This window comes from Leucopleurus acutus (genome assembly GCF_964270905.1).
Source record: "Leucopleurus acutus genome assembly, chromosome: 18".
NCBI lineage: Eukaryota > Metazoa > Chordata > Mammalia > Artiodactyla > Delphinidae > Leucopleurus > Leucopleurus acutus.
Window position 1 is genome coordinate 17,995,002 of NC_139160.1, and position 20,801 is coordinate 18,015,802.

The following is a 20,801-nucleotide window of genomic DNA, read 5'->3' on the forward strand; positions in this document are numbered from 1 at the left end:
GTGCCTTGATTATCTCTCTATTATAGCACTTGCCGCCTGGCTGCAAAAAAATTGCATGTGTCCGTCTCTCCTGTTAAACTGTTTCCAAAGGCTTATTCCTAGTACCTTTCACAAGGTCCTGAGATACAGTAGGTACTTAGTAATTGTTAATGAGCCTCAGCTTCCTCATGCCTAAAACAAGAGTTCATGACTTGCCCAAGGCTGTCCAACTAGTAAGCTATGGAGTCTGCTAGATTCTGTCATCCCTACCCCTAAAGCATCTTCTGTTTGGAGATCAGTTGTAGGATCACATTTAGTGGAATATGAGTGTTGGAAGCGAAAAAAGTATCTGATTTGTTTAGATGGATGGCATTTTTAGCTCTTCCCTCTTAGCAGCAGTTTTAAAAGCCTGTTCTCCCCCTTTCTCTGTCTAAGGTATACGGCTGGGGCTACAACGGCAATGGTCAGCTAGGCTTGGGAAACAACGGCAATCAGCTGACCCCCGTGAGAGTGGCAGCTTTGCACAGCGTTTGTGTGAACCAGGTATGTATGGTGGACCCTTAGGTGCTCGTCCCCATCTATCTTCCCTGCTCTGACTTGGCGGAATAGTTGCAGGCTCTTAGTTCCCCGACCAGGGATCGAACCCATGCCCTCCTGCAGTGGAAGTGTGGGGTCCTAACCACTGGACCGCCAGGGAATTCCCAGAGATTTACTCTTTAGTAAGTCTTTTTGAAGAGTACCCTGGGCCTTCATCTTCCACATTTAATATTATATCTTTCCTAAATTCCCATGATGGGAAGCAAGACCATGGTGCTGGCACACTGGTCTTGATAAGTAAAAAAAAAAAAAAAAAAGAATGGAAAAGTATCGAGTAGTCTCGGGCATAGGCTTTTCTAATGCTTTTTTAATGTTCCAGAGAATGTCAGCCCACACCTGATGATGAATTGGCATTCTGCAGAAGCTGGCCCTAATCTTTAAGTAGATGTTTTCCCTGCCCTTCCTGTTCTCCTGTTGATGGTAACCATTTAAATTTACTTGCAGATTGTCTGCGGCTATGCACACACTCTAGCACTAACTGATGAGGGCTTGCTCTATGCCTGGGGAGCTAACACATATGGGCAGCTGGGAACTGGCAATAAAAATAACCTGCTAAGCCCAGCACACATCATGGTGGAGAAAGAAAGGTAACTTGTCAGTACCGTGTCTTGGAATTGTGTGTGCATTGGGACTTGGGACTGTGTGTGCTGGAGCTGTGGTCTTTGGCTTTGTAGCTCTTCTGTTTATTAACATTCTCATTTTGAACAAAGGAGTGTTGTACCAGTCAGAATGAACGTGAAGTTGACGTGATCCTTACACAGCTTTCTCAGATAACCACCTGAGATTGGTAGGCAGGCATTAATGCATCTAGGTATAATCCCTGCAGCTTCTTGTTGCCTGTTCAGTAGGGAAGAAAAGTAAGGTCTGTCACCATGTTGAAATTTAAAGCGTAGTATAAACTCTTCTTTTTGAGCCAACTAAAACAACTTTTAAACAAATAAAATCTGCCCTTGAAAGGGCATTATCTGTTTAAATATTGATTTGATTTAATGTGTGTTACTAGAATAGATGCTTCATGTTTGTTCAGCCATATTGTAAGGTCTTACCCACTCAGTGTTAGAATGTTGACTTCTGATTCTGGGACCCTGCCTAAGAAGCATACGGAGAATGTAGTAAGTTTGGCTTGATGTCCATTTGGATTGGGACATTCAGAGTCCATGACCCCCGGACCAGTGCCTATCAGCCTACTGAGTGTTCTGAGCACTGGTAGGGGGTGAGAGATAAAGTTGTATTTGTAAGGAAATGGTATATTGAATACAGTATTTTTTGCTACTGTCTAAGCCTCCAGAACTGTCAGGACATTTTTTTCCAGTGTCCACTTCCCTCATTTACTTTGGTTTCTATTCCCTTTATCCAGGTTTTCTTCAACAGTATGCATTATTTATCCTAACTGAGAATAAGGTTAGCGTGAGAAGTGGGGCAGCCAGGAAGGGAGACACACAGTACTCTTGCTCTAGTCTTTTGCTTTTGTCAGTATGACGTGCTAGCTAAAGTCCCTGAATCTTGGGCTTTTTGAGGTGTTCTGAGCATGAACTTTTTATTTACCTTGTGTGGCACGCTTAGGCTTCTGTGAAAAAGAAGTGACGTGCATTTTTCTGAAAACTTCCCAGGGTAATAGAGATTGCGGCCTGCCACTCTGCCCACACGTCTGCAGCCAAGACGCAGGGAGGGCACGTGTACATGTGGGGCCAGTGCCGGGGCCAGTCGGTGACCCTGCCTCACCTCACCCACTTCTCCTCCACCGACGACGTGTTCGCCTGCTTCGCCACGCCCGCCGTCACCTGGCGCCTCCTGTCTATAGGTAAGGAAGCTCAGGGCTGCTCCCCCCAGCGAGGGGTGTCATCAGCTGATGGGTGTTCCTGCACATTTGCTGGCTGTGGGCTTTTTTTTAGGTTCAAGATGTTTTATCCTCCGTTAGCTTTAATACCTTTCCCCAAATTAGATTTGCATAATACAATTTATTAAAACGTTATGGAATATTATATGGATTTATTATTTTCTCCCCTTCAGTGTTTTCAGTTTAATTGAAGTGAAATTCACGTACATAAAATGAGCCATTTTTAAAGTGTACGATTCAGAGGCGTTTAGTACCTTCACCATGTTGTGCAAGCATCATTTATATCAAGTTCTAAAACACTTTCCTCACCCGAAAAGAACACCCATTCTTTCTTTCCCCAACCACTGGCAACTACCAATTTGCTTTTTGTTTCTGTGGATTTACCTGTTCTGGATGTTTCATGTAAGTGGAATCATACAAGGTACAACCTTTTATGTCTGGCTTTTACTCGATGCTTTTGAGACCCATCCAGGTTGTAGTACGTATCAGTACTTCTTTTCTTTTTATGGCTGAGTGGTATTCTGTTGTATACGTAGACCACATTTTGTTTATCCATTTATTTGTTGATGGACATTTGGATGGTTTCCACCTTTTGGCTATTGTGAATAGTGCTGTTATGAACGTTCATGTACAAATTATTTGTTTGAGGAACCTGTTCGTAAGTGCTTTTGTTATATTAAATTTATTACATAATCTGATATAACATGAACCAAAAATGAACTTAAAAAAAAAATGAAAAACTTGTGGTTTTGTTAACTTTGTGGAGTTGTTAATTCCAGTTTCTTTCCCTATTTTTCTTTCAATGAATCTCAAATACTTTTTTGGGGAGGAGGGGATCAAAACAGAGGTATCATAAAGGATAGTGGGGGACTTCCCCTGGTTGTCCAGTGGTTAAGACTCTGAGCTTCCACTGCAGGGGACCCAGGTTTGATCCTCGGTCAGGGAACTAAGATCCCACATGCCGTACGGCCCGGCCTTAAAAAAAAAAAAAAGGATAGTGGATTCAGGTTGATGTTTGGTTATATAATCTGTCCCTTTTCTGAATATTGTCTTCTTCAAGGGTCCATTGTTGATTGAAAATGTTAAAATGTAATCAAGCTGAGTAGCCATTAACATGATGATTTTAATCTCTTTTTCTTTTATTTCTTGTTTATTTCTACCTTTTTGCTAATGTATTTCTTCTAAATCATTCTTTTGCTTGTGATGCAGAGGAAATAAGTGTCATGATACCCTGTGCTTGAAAATTAATATAGCTGTTGACAACATGGGGTTTGGGTTGCTCAGCAATTGATATTGAAGGTCTTGTAATAACATGTCATGCTCAGGTGTGTCAGGTAGCTGGAGCTGTCCTGTCATCAGGTGACCAGTCTATATGGTCATGGGGGCAAGAGTATGTTTAGGAAAAGTGAAACTGCTGCTCAACTTAAAGTGAAACAAATGGAACTTTTTCAGGTTCTTTATAATACAGTATTTTTTTTGCAGTGAATATTGTGATCAAAGAAAATTTAGTTCATGGAATGGGACTCTTTGGCCGTAATCACACCTATGTATAGACCCTGTACACATCTCAGAGTCCCATATACTGCTTAACCTGGACCTGTTTATAAAAGACTTTCCTTATCCCTGGTGGCGCAGTGGTTGCGAGTGCGCCTGCCGATGCAGGGGACACGGGTTCGTGCCCTAGTCCGGGAAGATCCCACATGCTGCGGAGCGGCTGGGCCCGTGAGCCATGGCTGCTGGGCCTGTGCGTCTGGAGCCTGTGCTCCGCAACGGGAGAGCCCACAACAGTGAGAAGCCCGCGTACCGCAAAAAAAAAAAAAAAAAAAAAGGCTTCCCTCAGGTTCTTGCATTTTAAAATCCTAATCCTGAAAAGACATTCCTTTCAGACCAAACATCCTAATATTTTCTGTTATTAAGTTTGGAAAAAGTATGGTCCCTGAATATATATCCCAGGTGACTTCTTTCTCTTGCACCCGCCAAAAGTCAGAAGTGTTTGTTTCCTCTCAGTTTCTGATCTCAGCTGTGTGTCGGGAAGAAAGTCAGAGGATGAATTCACACCTATGAAGAACATTTCTTCTCTGAAGGGAGGTACTATACTTGTTGCCAGAAACCAAGATGGTCCAACTCTTAGGACTAGATGCAGGAGTTAGGCACTGATAAGAAGCTGTTTTTTCTGTGGGGAGGTTGGTAGCAATCTAGACTCTTGGACTCTGCCCATCTTAGTTATTTCCTTTCTTTCATTCACTGGGGATTCAGGTTACAGGGTCAGGGAAAGCCTGGTTTTTGAGAGCTTGTCCACCTCTCCTCCACAGCCAGGAGAGCTCTGCCTTATCAGGGAAGGGGGAGGATGTACGTTAAGGGAATAGGGCTTAGGCAAATGGTATTTCCTTGGGAGATTCTGATAAGCTCATGGAAAGCTCCTTTGTTAAGCTTCAGCCTAGTTTTTAGCAGTTGTCCCTCCTCTAAGACGTGCCCTGGTAACAGCAGCTGCTGAGAATCACCTTCTCACCTCGGGGGACATGGAAATCTGTCTCCTACATCGATGGTACCTTCATTCAGTGCCAGCGGTGGGTCTCTGGACTTTAAAAATTTCCCCGTTAGCCTTCTTCTACCTCTTTCCCTTTGTTCACACATGGAAAGCACAGGAAAGTGTTGCATGAGTTTGTACAAGTGCCTTTACTTTTCTTCATGATAGCACAGCTCTACTTAAATATAAGAATTACATGTACTTACACCTTCCTGTCAGGTAGTGTGATCATGGTTTTGTAAAGCTGTTCTTTCTAAGTATACATTCCTACTAAGTAAATTTGCTCTGCTTTTAGATAGTGTGTAGAGATTATTGCTTGTACTGCATTAAGTTTTAGCGTTAAGAAGGACGTTTAGATTCCAGATATCGAGGGAAAAGGGTCACCCTGTGAAAGAACACACTCTTAGCCTAAGTGGTGAGTTTGTTTCTTAGGACTCCTTGAGTCAAATTTCTTAGGGCTCCTTGAGTCAAATTTACCAACTCCTTGAAGCAGAGCAAAGGTGTCCTTAGAGTTTCTGTCAAGGAAAATTGATAAATTCTTAGCCTTAGAAGAGCACCACTCAGTTTTTGAGAGAAGTAGTTACCTAATCATGATGAGCTATAACTTTCTCTCTTTTTAAAAAAATACACGTTTTTAATGTCTAACTTAGCATGTCAGACTGGTATTTGGCCTTTCCAAATATGTATTTTTTTCTGAAGTTTATACACTTAGGATACTTAGGTAACAGCAGCTGCTGAGAATCACCTTCTCATCTCAGGGGACGACAGAAACTGTCTCCTGCGTCTATAGTACCTTCATTCAGTGCCAATGAGGATCCCTGAGTTTTTGGTTCCCCATTAGCCTGTGAAGTTTAATTTAATTTCTGTGACATTGATTTTAATTTAATACTGTGAAATTGATTTGTTGAGTAAGGTCTGAACTCTTCTGAAAAAAATCTAATGGAATTATCCATCATGCTAATCATTATCTTTCTGAAGTCTTTCAAAGCTTGAACATGTTTCCTGAGCTTCCTGTATTAATGTGCTCGTTTCCTTCAGAGCATGAAGACTTTTTAACAGTTGCAGAGTCACTGAAGAAAGAATTTGACAGTCCGGAAACTGCCGATCTGAAGTTTCGAATTGATGGGAAATATATCCATGTCCATAAAGCTGTTTTGAAAATCAGGTATTTTCGCATGAGTTTAAAGTCATCAATAACCTTACTTTGTTCTACAATCTCCATTTCTTTGTTATTCCACAAAATGGGGACTAAGAAGAAATAATCTTGGTAGTAGAAAGAAATGGCACAACTCAATCCATTTATTATGAAGAGTTTTGCGTGTTATGTGTGTGTGTTTGTGTGTGTGCACTCATGTGCCTTTTAGAAAAAGTGTAATGTAGTATTTTTCTGTATTGTTTTTCAAATGAAGGAGATCGTGAATACTTACTTTGATCAAAAATTTGTATATAAGGTTTAAGAAAATATAAAAGATTATCAGTGAAAAGCCTATATATCTTTTTTTACTCTTAATTAAAGATTCGTTTTCCATAAGCAGAAAACTCTTAGGAATACTGGACTTCCTAGCCCTGAGAGACATCTAATTCCCAACTAAAGACATGTTTTTAAATACAGTGAATGGCAGGAGTTCTTTGTATAAATGTGAGGGAACTTTTTATTTATTAGTACCTGGACCATTGCCCACTGAGGCTACCATTACAGAGAAAGAGGCACATGAAATCAGAGTTGAGAGTTAAACTAGCCACTTACAAGTCTTTTTTGAAAATGTAGTTAAATATTTATTTACAAAATAACAAGTTTTAAGGAACCGAAAAGCTATGTCATTCATTACTTTAAGGGAGTAAGTATCTGCACCAAAGTATTAACTGAAAAGGTGAACGGGAAATGTTTCTATCTGTGAACCTGTGGCCATCCAGTCTGTTCCTTTCCTGTATAGTTTTCTGACCGATTTCACCTATTAGTTCTTGCTTAGATAACTGCATCTTTTTACTTCCCAGATGAGGTAAGTTCCTTTGTAAGTGGAGCCATTCTTTTAGTATTCTGAGTGGATATTGAAAGTATTTTTGTGTTTATAGTGTAACTCATTTTAAAAGGATTTGAAAAGGTGATTTTTAAAAAAATTATAAAGTATGTTATACTTGAAGAAAATTGAATATTCAGAAATCAGTTCCTCATAGGGACTTCCCTAGTGACGCAGTAGTTAAGAATCCGCCTGCTAATGCAGGGGACACGGGTTCGATACCTGGTCTGGGAAGATCCCACATGCTGCGGAGCAACTAAGCCCATGCGCTACAACTACTGAGCCTGCGCTCTAGAGCTTGTGAGCCACAGCTGCTGAGCCCGTGCTCTGAAACGATAAGCCACCACAATGAGAAGCCAGCGCACCTCAACGAAGAGTAACCCCCGCTCACTGCAACTAGACAAAGCCCACGTGCAGCAATGAAGACCCAGTGCAGCCAAAATTATAAATAAACAAATAGAAAGAAATCAGTTCCTCATATAGGTGGATTTGTGTATGAAATACAGTACAAAAAGACCTATTTAGGTTTTCTTGAAATATGTGACTATTCTAGTGAATGTGTTTTATAAATAAATTGGTAACCGGCTTGGGAGGAGAGGGAGGGGAGCAGGTCAGAGCAAAGGAACAAAATAGGGGTGGTGGCTGTTTTGAAGATGAGTCAGAAAAGAAGGAAAATTGTCATGTAAGGTAATGGAAAAAAAATCCTCTTAAATGTAATTCAGTTAACATTTAAAACCGTTTTAAGAATATGCTGATTACATGACACACAAAAAATGAATCATTTGAATGACATGAACATATATCAAAAATTTGAACACTCATTTCTGAATTTCTTTTAATTTCATTGTTTAAAATGCCCTTCTCTACAACATTTTTTAAAAACAGCAAGCAAGCAGAAAGACTTGATCTGACTGGGGTCTATCAGATGCAAACAGTGGTACTGTTGAAGTGGTAGGTACTTCCAGGCTCCATGTATAATTCTTACTATTTAATAGGCAGTATAGAAAATGAAAGTGAGTGGACGTAAAAGGTGAATGTAAAAGCCCTTGCCTGCGGAATATGTTTGGGTTCTTGTACATGGAATGAATGTATCGGGTTGGCCAAAAAGTTCATTTGGGTTTTTCTGCAACATCTTACGGAAAAACCCGAACAAACTTTTTGGCCAACGCAATACTACTCAAATATTAGTAATTAAGCACACTTGTAATATTTGTTTATCCCTGATTTCATCAACTTAATTAGGTAACTTTTGCTGTTCCGTTTTAGGTGTGAGCACTTTCGATCCATGTTCCAGTCTTATTGGAATGAGGACATGAAGGAGGTGATAGAAATAGACCAGTTTTCCTACCCAGTGTACCGTGCCTTTCTCCAGTACCTCTACACAGATACAGTGGATCTGCCGCCTGAAGATGCCATAGGTACCAGCCACATTGGGACCGGCCAGGGCACAGGGTCAAAAATATAACTCCCTGTATTCTTACAGTATTGAAATGTAAAAAGTTTCAGGTTTATTGGTTTTTACATGGTTTTTAAGAAAGATTTGAAGTAAATGCCTTTAAAAAATAGCACTGTATTTGGGAGAGGGATGGACTCAGAGTTTGGGATTAGTAGATGCAAACTATTATATATAGGATGGATAAACAACAAGGTCCTACTGTATAGCACAGGGAGCTATATTCAATATCCTGGGATAAACCATAATGGAAAAGAATATAAAAAAGAATGTATACCTGTGTATAACTGAGTCACTTTGCCGTACAGCAGAAATTAACACAACATTGTAAATCAACTGTACTTCAATAAAAATTGTTTTAAAGATAGTATTGTATCGATATGGTTAATAATTATGGACACTATACGACCGTGGTCTTATTTTACTTTTTTAATACTGAAGTATAAGTTGCTAATGGATTTAGCGTATCATTTTGGAAACAAAATGAGGGGGGAAATTCAATTTTTTCCCCTTCCTTTGTACTACAGAAGAAATTGTACAAAGTGAGTATAGGAGAGGTATGTTTGGGAGGTGGGGAAGGGATGGACTGAAAAAGAGAATTTATTTAATAAAATTCAGAGTGTTATTCCCTAAGAAGCTTCTGCTGATTTATCTACATAACTCTTCACCAAAGTGAAATATATATATATTTATAAATGATTGGAAATTACTGTAACCTCAGTTAAACTTTCCACATTTTACTTCCAGGTCTTTTGGATTTGGCGACATCGTACTGTGAAAACAGACTGAAGAAACTTTGTCAGCACATTATCAAGCGAGGAATCACCGTGGAGAATGCCTTTTCATTGTTCTCTGCCGCGGTCAGATACGATGCAGAGGTAACATAAAATAATAAGCAGAAACACAAACCGCCCTTAACACCCCGTGAGCACGTTTCTCCTTTCTTGTGTGAGACGAGAAGCGTGATGAGTAACTTCACTTCTATGTAGGGAATCATTGAACTGACTGACCCCTAAAAAATGAAATCTGGCTTGCTTTATTCTCTGTTCATAGTTTCAAACACGGTTGTTTCTCTACTTATATTTTTACCTAAGCTAGGAAGCTAACTGAAGTCCCAGCAGCTATACTGCAGGTTGGAATATAAAGTGCCATACCTAGTGGGACTAACAAACAGCATATTTTAGTTTCAAGTGTTTCTCCAGGTCAGCTTAATATATTTTTCTCAAGATCCACTTTGCTGTCTCCCCAGCTCTCCCCTGTCGTAAACCAAGGCTGCCCTGTGATTTATAGCTAGCTGTGTGTGCTCTGAAAATTCTATCATCATCTAATTATCACTCACAGTTATTCATGGGTGAAGAGCTTGCTCTGGACTCCTTTTTGTTTGTTTGCTTTTTATATTGGATTGATTGATGGATCTCTAGAGAGTCTCTGAATGAATGAGCTTTTGGGAGTCTTGTGTTGCGGACATTTATGTACATTTTCTTTAAGTTAAGAGCCATGATATCATCAGATTGTAAGCTCCCTCTGAGCAGGAACTGTATCTTATTCATCTGTGTGCCTTGTGCCTGGCACATGATAAATGTTTGTTGAACTGAATGAAGATTGTACCACGTGAAGGATACATGAAGGATAATTAGTGAACTCAAGGCTGGTATGGTTGGTTTTACATATTCATGAAGAATAAAAGTCAAAGAGCAAGAGTTTTGGAGTTACAGATGTCTAGCTAAGGTGTGCACCCTAAATGGAACAATTAGTCTTTCTTATAGGTATATTGTCATCATATGATGAGGCAGATTACCTGGTATCAGGGAATTTACCAGACACCTGCAAAGATCTGCAGCTGTGGCTTTGGAGATGTGGTGGATAGACTTCATCTTTGTCACATTTGGGGATCGAAATGGACCATTATGTCTTGCATTTTCAAAATGTACCCTATCTTTATTTCAGTTTATGTTATGATTGTAAATATTTGGTAAGGTCAGATATAGCTGATTTTCTCTGTGACCTTTTCAACAGATGGAATGATGATCAAAGTCAATCATTTCTAATGGGAAATGGAAATATAGTTTTTTTCCTACCCTTTCTTTGTCATCGTGAACATCTTTATTAGAAATGCTGTTTCTTTAGATTTTATTTCTGCCCAATGATGTAATTTTAAATTGGTCCATGGCTTTTCTGTCCATTTGGTGATTGACTTAAGAATCCTCTGTGTCTCACCATACTCCTCCTCAGTGCTGATGAGTTCCATATTCTTGGGATTAGCATCTTGCTGACCAAAACCAGTCAGAACCACATGGGCAGAGGCAGATATCTCGGCTTGAGTTGCTGGAAATTTCTTCTGCACTTTCAGCTTTTCTACCCCAGAACGTTTATAGAAAATGCCTTATTCCACTTCTACCCAGGCCGGTTGATCATTTCCTTCAGTAGTTTTCACTTTTCTGATATCAAGTATAGATACATTAAAAGCTGTCCCTTGTTTGAGACCACAAACACATGTGCTTCCACAGAGTCTGTCACAGTGCGGGCATATAGTTGGCACTCAGAAATGTATGTTGAGTTAAATTAACGAATGAATGTGTAATATTTGAAACACCTCACCATGAAGTTCTGCTTTTTTAAAAAAATGTAAAAACAAACAAACCACAACTCACAACCCCACAAATATTATACATTCACTGTAGAAAAATTAGCAAATAGAAGGCAAAAAGCCTTCTTTCTAGGTTGTTTGGTTTTCATTGTGTTGGGAGTTATGTAATCGACTAATGTAGCTTTACGTTTTATTTCCTTAATACTGTAGAATGTAGAAAGTAAATAAATGAAGTCTCTAGAATATAAAAATAAAACCCACTTACTATATCTATTAGTTGATGGGAAGCTACTCCTAAGACAGATTGGAAATTAGCTGCAAAATCCGTTGTTTTCAGACATTGAACTTGGGGACCCTACTTGACTTTCCCTTCACTCTGTTGGTTGAAATGCTGGGAGGATGGAGACTACTACCTGCCTCTCATGTTTCTTCTCTTTGCTATAAAAATTACTGTGGTTCCTCCATGCCTCCTTTTTTTTTTTTTTTTTTTTTTTTTTTTTTTTTTTTTGTGGTACGCGGCCTCTCACTGTTGTGGCCTCTCCCGTTGCGGAGCACAGGCTCTGGACGCGCAGGCTCAGCGGCCATGGCTCACGGGCCCAGCTGCTCTGCGGCATGTGGGATCTTCCCAGACCGGGGCACGAACCTGCGTCCCCTGCATCGGCAGTCGGACTCTCAACCACTGCGCCACCAGGGAAGCCCCATGCCTCCTTTTAACAAGAGAATTTTGAAGCAAATGGACATACATAAAAAGAGCGAAAATGTATTGACTCAGTAGTTGTGGAGATTTTAAAAAGTAAGCTAATTGTTGTGGAACCCTTGCATTAATGAATGCATTGTCAAACTTTCTGCATGTCTTTATAAAGTAAAGAAGGACTTGGAGAAGGAGCACTTAAATATTCCTCTAGTACAAACCTGAATAAGTATCGACATCAAGGGAGAAAATGCATGTAAAACATTGTCTCGTGATAGTTCTGATCCCATTATAAACTTTTTTTTTTTTAATATTTTGAAATGCTTCTATTTATACTGTTTCTTTTCAGGAGATTTTTGTTTTCTGTGTCTATTTGAACATCAGAAGAAACAGTTGGGGATTTTTTTCTGTTTAACCAGAATAGAGAACTTTCCAGAAAATCCTACTTTCTGAGCAGCTATGTCTTAAAATTTTGCTTTTGGTGGGAGAAGCAATAAATATGAGCCAGGAATCTAATTCCAAAATTGATTTGGGATATGAGTATTGGAAAGCTTCGCACTAAAGCCAGATGGTCAGCATTTATTTCTTTTTTTCAGGGGGTTAAATTAAAAGTTTTTTGTGATCAGTAGACTGTAAAATACTTTTTGGGTAGTGAGAGGAGACACCTTTAAAATTTTTTTCCAGTACAGTGAGACACTTACATACATTCTAAAAATCAAAACCTACTTTGATGTGGAATATTTTGTACTTGATATGCAGTTGACCCTTGAACAATGCAGGGATTAATCGCGTATAACTTACAGTCAGCCCTCCATATCCCTGGTTCATCCGCATCTGCGGATTCAACCAAACTTAGATCCTGTAGGGCTGTAGTATGTACTATTGAAAAATATGCTGGGTAAGTGGACCCGCGCAATTCAAACCTGCGTTGTTCAAGGGTCAACTATACTATCAAGTGAATTAGAGACGATAGTGTTTGGGTTTTGTTATCTAATTATTTTAACAACACGTTTGGACAGTTAGGTGTGGTTCTCGGTATCTGCTGTCTGAAATGTGTCTCAAGGGTGGGCTGTGACACAGAGGTCTCACCCTGGCCAAGTGTCCTTCCACAGGAAGTCTTAGCACTCTCATGTATTTTAGATTTTAAGGCTGGATAAGAACTCCGTTGAAGGCTGCATTAGCATTTTTAAAATGTGGATATTAAGACCATCAGTTCTCTGTGTTTTGTTTCTAAAGAAAATCTGTGGAAAGGAAAAACAACTTATTTTCAGAGTGTGTATAGTTATTGGAATAATTTAATTTAAATGCTTAAAGATTTGGAGCAAATTTGTAAATTTAGAATAGCAATATTTTATTTTGATCTTCCTTATTAATTATAACAAATCTGATATCTGATTTGCCCCAGAACCACTTACAATAATTTCACCACAGAATGTCATAAACATGGACTTTGGTTTCTAAAACACCAAGAATACCATATTAGACTCCTTGATTTTACACCCTTCCCCACTTTCTTGTTCCATGGCCTTGAGAAGACTCTTAGGAACTTTTTTCATCTACTGGTCAAGTGGTCCTTCTCATCCTTCTTAGAAATTTTTTTTTTTTAAGCCCAGCAGTCCTGTTATAGTTGACTTATTAGTTGGGTAAGAGTTGCATTTTCTTCTAGGTAATTGAAGATCTGATCGTTTGCAGCGTGAGGTGAACAGATCATGTAGGTTTTTATAGTATTTAAGAATTATCAGAAGGGTGTTTATCTAATCCACACGTCAACATCAATAGCACACTGGCTCAGGTTGCGAAGTGAATGTGCTTGGCTGTGCCACTCTCTGGTTCAGGCAAATGAACGTGCAAATTCCAGTTTCTCTCTTCAAGTGTGTTCAATGCTTCCTTTTCCCAAGTTCTGCCTTATCCAACGTGTAATTAGTTATTTAAACAACCCAGATTTAGATTATTTTCAGTATTCTTGAAACTGTTAAACATTTGTTGAATACAGTTGACCCTTGATCCACACAGGTTTGAATTGCACAGATCCACTTACATGTGGGTATTTTTCAGTAGTAAACACTACAGTACTACATGATCCACGGTTGGTTGAACCTGCGATTGTGGAGGGCCAACTATTAATTGTACTTGGATTAACCCCTGTGTTTTTCAAGTATCAACTGTACTGAGAAATCTTTCCAAACTAATTGGAGGGGAAGGGAAGGCAGTTTGATAAAACTATTTTCATAGGTATATGAACTGATTTGTAATTAGAAGCACCATTTGTATACCTGTACCATATAAAAAAGTTCTTAAAGTTTATACTCAAGGTAATCTATACAGTAGGTAAACTGAATAAACTCACTTTTTCATTATACTACCAAGGTCTTTAATTCCAAATAAACAGATATAGAAGTGGTAAGGTTTTGCAGTGTCAGAATTTAGTGTCCTCTCTTTCTCCTTTGAATTTGAAATTATATAATTAAAACTTAATATTTAAAGATCCTTATCTGATACATTACATGGTTTGAAGAACTTTTTGTGCTATGACTGGCTCCTTCTTCCTAAGTGATATGTAGATAAACTAGTTTTCTATTTTTGATAAACAAGATTAAAATATGACTTTCATCTTTCCGTGGGATATAATTTAGTCCCTAGAGCTATTTATTAACCATTGGGTTATGATACCAGGAGTAGTGCTTTTTCTTTAATAATAATGTGAGAGAGAAAATGTTTTCTATTGTTTAACATTTTAGTTTATTGTAATACACCCGAGCATTCAGCTGTCCATTCACCCCACTGGGAATCTCTTATTAAAAAACATGGATTCAGGTATTGTGCTAACATTTTAAATGCATTTTCAATTATCTGGAGAATAAAACTCTGACAGTAGCTGGCTGAGAGACATTAAATGTGGTTTATCTCTTACTGGTTATATGCCTGGAGGGGAGGGACGAGAGACTCTTAGAATAAGGAAGTATTCGTTTGCAGGGGTCTGAAAGGGGTGTTTCTGTATGCGGATGCGGCCCTTCCCCACCCTGCCTAAAATTCTCATTTGGTGGTGGCTGGGAAACACGAAGCCAAGACCCTACAGTTTAACAGTTGTTGAGATCCTAGTTTGACAGAACCCTAAGTACTGACCTTCAATATTGTTGGCCACGTTACAGAAACTGAGCTCTTAGACTTCATCTTTGTGTACATTCCAGGTACCTAATTGATTTAGTAAATATGTTCTACTTTTTTTTTTAATTTATTTTATTTTTGGCTGTGTTGCGTCTTCGTTGCTGCGCACGGGCTTTCTCTAGTTGCAGTGAGCGGGGGCTACTCTTCATCGCAGTGCATGGGCTTCTCATTGCGGTGGTTTCTCCTGTTGTGGAGCACGGGCTCTAGGCACGCGGGCTTCAGTAGTTGTGGCTTGCGGGCTCTAGAGTGCAGGCTCAGTAGTTGTGGCGCACGGGCTTAGTTGCTCCGCGGCATGTGGGATCTTCCCAGACCAGGGCTTGAACCTGTGTCCCCTGCATTGGCAGGCAGATTCTTAACCACTGCGCCACCAGGGAAGCCCCTGTTCCAATGCTTGAAGGAACAAACAACAATATAGTAGAGTTTTGCTGGAGATGAAAGCATGTCTTAGCATAGGTAGAAATAGATCTTTTTTTAAAAATTTATTTATTTATTTTTGGCTGTGTTGGGTCTTCGCTGTGTGTGCGGGCTTTCTCTAGTTGCAGCAAGCAGGGGCTACTCTTCGTTGTGGTGCGCGGGCTTCTCGTTGTGATGGCTTCTCTTATTGCGGAGCACGGGCTCTAGGCGCGCAGGCTTCAGTAGTTGTGGCACATGGGCTCAGTAGTTGTGGCTCGTGGCCTCTAGGCACACGGGCTCAGTAATTGTGGTGCATGGGCTTAGTTGCTGCGCAGCATGTGGGATCTTCCCGGACCAGGGCTTGAACCCGTGTCCCCTGCATTGACAGGCGGATTCTTAACCACTGCGCCACCAGGGAAGCCCAGAAATAGATTTTTAAATTGTTCTGGTTTGCCACTTGTGTATGTTACTCTCCCTCTGAATGTTGGTAGTTGGTAACTTCCATTTGTCTAACTGAAAAGTCAAGTCTCTGTGACTATTCTTTTGTGGATTGACTATCCGAGAAATTAGCATGGTGGAAGTTGTAGTATATTATTCTTTGTGGCTTTAAAAATGAAGGCATTTTTATATAGGAGAGCGTGAAAGTGAATTTAAGGTCTTTGGAAGTTTTATTTTTAATGTGTCACTTTAGGTTGACCATTTCTCTTCATTACTTTTCTGTTTCTTAAAGTCTTCGCTTCCTTGGACCAAATGACCCACATCTTAATTCTTTTCTCTGACTTCTTGAATGTGGTAAAACATATGATATGGACAAAAGTTGTTTCAGCTTTTTAAAACCATGTCTTTGAGTGACTAGACTATGTGATAACCATGAGGAAATCACCCCCCACTGTGTGTGTGTGTGTGTGTGTGTGTGTGTGTGTGTTTGTGTGTGTGTGTTTGTGTGTGTGTGTTTTGAAGAGTCAGACTTGAGTAGGGGAACCATTGCTTTTACTGTGTGGTGAGTAAATAGTTTGTATTTTTCTGACATGTACCTGTGGTCACTTGTTTGCCTAGTTTGAGGTTTCTGGCCTCAAATCTCTTCTGGGGGAGGGTGAGGGAGCTGGAGAGAAGTAATTCAAAGTTAATTAAAAAAGGCCTCTTCTTGTTTTTATTTTTGTTGTGTGTGTCCAGGATTTAGAAGAATTCTGCTTTAAGTTTTGCATCAATCATTTGACAGAAGTTACACAGACTGCAGCATTTTGGCAAATGGATGGCCCTCTGCTAAAGGAATTCATTGCTAAAGCCAGTAAATGTGGAGCCTTTAAGAACTGAAGCCCAAGACTGCTGGGTTTTGTGTGAGTGCTCTGGGGCTGCTGGTGATGGTGTGTCGTTTGTGCTCTATGGGTGATGTAATTCTGCAGGTAAAAGAGCCCATCAGGTTGATTTGCTCACATGGAGATACAGTTCTCTGTGTAAGGATACAGGAAGGGTGTACGGCTTTTCCTGAACCCATTTTAAACAACCCTTATTTCCAGATGTGTATATTTTAAATGTGACCTTAACGTTTGGCTGGGACATTGTATAAGGGTGAAAGTCTAGCTGGTTGTTTGTTTTTTGTTTGGTTTGGTTTTGATTAGAGGAACTCCTGAAGTTGGAAAGGGGGCTTTGCGGCAAGTCTCCTGGCTTGCATATCGACAACCCTTTTGACGCCAGGGTTTGGGATAGGGTGCCAACTGTGAGAGGTGTAGAGGCCCCACTGGGAATGACAGATGCTGACTTGGGGGCTTGTTGAAGGGCTGCATTAGTTGCTAGTTCAGTAGCTTCACTGTGAAGGAATAGTTAAGATTGTCTGAGGCTTTTGTTTGTGTATTTGCATTATTGATGACTTTTTTAACTTCAAAATAATATTCAATTTAATATAAGCCTATTGAAATGATAATTATGTGAAGATGAATTTCTAGGTTAGTCAGGGTTTCTCTTAAGACTTAAGTACGTAAAGAGTCGTAATGTAGAACTATCTGTGAAAACTTGATAATGAAAGAAACTTCATTTGGGTGAAAGTGGATATTTTATAACTCAGAGTCTCCACTACTAACAGCATTTTCTTAAGGTTAAATTTGAGAACCCAAATTTAAATCCCCCCACCTTTTCTCCTATAAATGCTAATCATATAAGAGGAAAATAGTGATATATTCAATGTACTCTTGCCTTCCTGAATTGTGGTTGCTGAATCATCAGATCTGCTACGTCCGACTCAAATAAGTGGTTCTCAAAACCAAGTTTCTTACAGGACTTAATAGAATTTGTTTTTAATCGATTTTTATCTATGCCAAATGCTGTCACACATTTTGCTTATTTGAAATGTCACCAGCTTTCACGTTTGATTTTCCTTTCCTTTTAATTGTGTTAGGTAACTTTGAAAAAGGATCTAAATTATGATGGTGTGTTTTTGGTCTGGTTATGAAATGTGACTTTGGGAAGTAAGAGTGTTCAACTCTGAGTTTTATCACGTGTGCCCGTTGAGCTTGCTTCAAGGACAAAGCTTTGTTCTGCTCTCTGGCCCACGGACTCATTTCCATTTGTGGGGGCTCCTTTAGTGAACTGTGTCATGTTTGGAAGGTCCTCCATCTGAATTTAGAGACCGAATCCATTTTCAGACCCCAATTAAAAAGAGGGTGAAGAGATGCTGCAGCTACTGTTTTTAGCAATGTTTCTAAGTGTATATTGGGGGGTGAGGGCCCAAAGATGGAAATTCATTGATAGATGAAATAAACCCGGAAGTCTCAGCCCCCTTTTCTTTACCATGTTGCAAGTGATTGAAGCCCAATGAGTTATTAGGTTAGAATTAGCTCTGCAACATAATAGAATTTTCTTACTAGGTTGATAAATGTACATTAATTTGATTATTAGCTATGATGGGTAGTGTTTCTAACAGTCACTGTCTATAGGCTTACGATCTGGACAAAACAAGAACTTCAGTAAGTTTACTATTGCTCTTACTTGAAAAAAAACTTTAAAAAAGCACAAATTAACATAGATCCATTTCCATAGATAGTTCATTCACTAAACAAATATTTACTGAGTTCCCAATAGGTGAAGAACCACTTCTCATATTAGATTACTGAGTAATTTGTATGACTATATTTTCAGTGAAGAGAACAGAAAAAAGTCTCTCAGAAAGTACTTGAGTATCTTGTGTTGGTTTTTTTTTAAAAAATAGGCTCTCTTATTTTTCTACTTGGTTTTGTTGTTAATCATAGCAGGAGATGAAAACTATTCTTTGAATTGTTTTTTTCATCTGATATAATAGTGAAAGCCAAAGTATTGGTATTTCTTCACATAGCCCTAAAATGTACTCTTGAACTTCCTACTGGAACAAGGTTTGATACGCTAGTTATATAGGTTGTATATATGTAATGTTTAGAGTGACATATTAATAAATAAAGCAATCTGTTAAAATAGGCATGTAGAGTTATTTTTTCCCTCTCAAAAATCAATAATCTGGCAGCCGTAAAAGGGAAGGAAATTCTGACACATGCTGCAGCTTGGATGAACCTTGAGGACATTATGCTAAGTGAAATAAGCCAGTCCCAAAAGGACAAGTACTGTATGATTCCATTTACATGAGGTCCCTGGAGTAGTCAGATTCATAGGAAGTAGAATGGTGGTTGGCAAGGGCTGGGAGAAAGGGTATGAGGGGTTATTGTTTAATAGGTACAGAGTTTCAGTTTTGCAAGATGGAAAGAGTTCTATGCGTGGACGATACACAACAATGTGAATGGACTTAACGCCACTGAACTGTACACTTTAGCATGGTTAACATGGTAATGTGTATTTTGCCACAGTTTAAAAAAAAACCAGTACTGTGATTCTTGGGTATCAGACTAAAAACAGGTACCACCATGAACATGCTGTTTCTCAATTATCCTCCCCACCCCAGAAGATATGCTTTGGTTTTGTTCCTGCCGAAAGATACTACAATTGAACTGTCACAGTAGAAAAACGTATCTGGATCCTTTTGGGGACTTACAAATGAAGGGAGAGACATGGTCCCTATCCTCAAGGAATGTAAAAATTATTGGGAGAGAGGAGAGAGGTTTAGGAATTAACAACATAATAACATTTATAAACAGCTTTTCGTAAGTCATTGAGAGGAAACCCAGTAGGGTTAGTATGAGAAGCAATTGTTCTGAAGGTCATGTTTGTGCAGCATAGGGGGCAACACAAATGTCCTTTTAGCTCATTTCCAAAACAACGGTCAGTGGCCCAAGCAAGGGCTTAGAGGTGGTTCGGAATAATGAGCCTTTCAGAACTTTACCATAAGCAAGTTTGTTTGGTTAGAATGGGAAAATAAACCAGGGCCCCTCAGGTGGAAGTGTTGGCAAGGGGAGGGCATGTGTTTGTGCGTGTGGTGTGGATGAGAACATTTATTTCCCACAATGCCAGGCATTTTAATGCCCTGTGCTTCACATGCATTTTCTTTTTTAGTGCCCATATTTTGTACCGTAAAGTAGGCAGAATTAGTCTCATATTAAATAATTGTTTCAGCAGTGACACAGCTAAAGTAAAAATCCAGGTCTGTTTTAATTTGCCCGATATTTGCCACTTGATGACAAATACATGTTGCTCCCTTGTGCTGAGTTACCACCATGAATGGTGAAATTTGAAAGTAAAGTGGTGGACAGAGGGTTTTTTTAAGAAATAAACATCATGACATCAGAACTGTTACTCAGATAAGCTTTGCTATAGGATGTATCATCAGGGAGGGAAGCTGAAGTTACAGCATCATCTAGACCAGGGGAAATCTTTATTCAGTGGGTCTGGGATGGAGTCTTGGTTTTTTTTTTTTTTTAATTGAGGTATAGTCGATTTACAATATTATCTTAGTTTTAGATATACAACATAGTGATTCAGAATTTTTATAGATTATACTCCATTTATAGTTATTATAAAATATTGGCTGTATTCCCTGTGCAATACAGTATATCCTTATAGTTTATTTATTTTATACATACTAGTTTACCTCTTAATTCCCTACCCCCACCTTGCCCCTCCCCCCTTCCCATACCCCACTTGTAACCACTAGTTCTCTGTATCTGTGAGCCTGTTTCTTTTTTGTTATACTCAATATTTTTATTTTTAAATTCCATTTTTATCTTTAAATTTTTGGTTTTTTTTTTTGGTTTTATTTTTAAATTCCATATATAAGTGATAACATACAGTATTTGTCTTTCTCTGACTTATTTCACTAAGTATAATACTGTCCAGGTACATCCATGTTGCTGCAAATGTCAGAATTTCATTCTTTTTGATGACTGACTAGTACACACACACACACACACACACACACACACACACCCCACATCATCTTTATCCATTCATCTGTTGATGGACACATGGTTGCTTCCATATCATGGTTATTGTAAATAATGCTGCTGTGAACATTGGGTTGCACATATCTTTTCAAATTAGTGTTTTCATTTTCTTTGGAGATATACCCAGGAGTGGGATTGCTGGATCATATGATAGTTCTATTTTTAGTTTTTTGAGGAACCTCCATACTGTTTTCCAC

The 20,801-nt window shown here is 39.1% G+C and overlaps 1 protein-coding gene across 5 annotated transcripts in view; it reads left to right on the plus strand.

The window, feature by feature from the left end:
* Window positions 1-20,278, plus strand: part of RCBTB1 (RCC1 and BTB domain containing protein 1) — a 51,819-nt gene extending 31,541 nt beyond the window's left edge. For all 5 annotated transcript variants that reach the window (XM_082859611.1, XM_082859614.1, XM_082859613.1 and 2 more), the window contains 7 exons: window positions 415-522; window positions 1,021-1,163; window positions 2,187-2,377; window positions 5,979-6,105; window positions 8,225-8,376; window positions 9,159-9,289; window positions 16,421-20,278. In XM_082859611.1, the coding sequence (XP_082715737.1) occupies window positions 415-522; window positions 1,021-1,163; window positions 2,187-2,377; window positions 5,979-6,105; window positions 8,225-8,376; window positions 9,159-9,289; window positions 16,421-16,561 (993 nt within the window). In that variant the 3' untranslated portion in view covers window positions 16,562-20,278. The remainder of the gene's footprint in view (window positions 1-414; window positions 523-1,020; window positions 1,164-2,186; window positions 2,378-5,978; window positions 6,106-8,224; window positions 8,377-9,158; window positions 9,290-16,420) is intronic.
* Window positions 20,279-20,801: the final 523 nt, after the last annotated feature.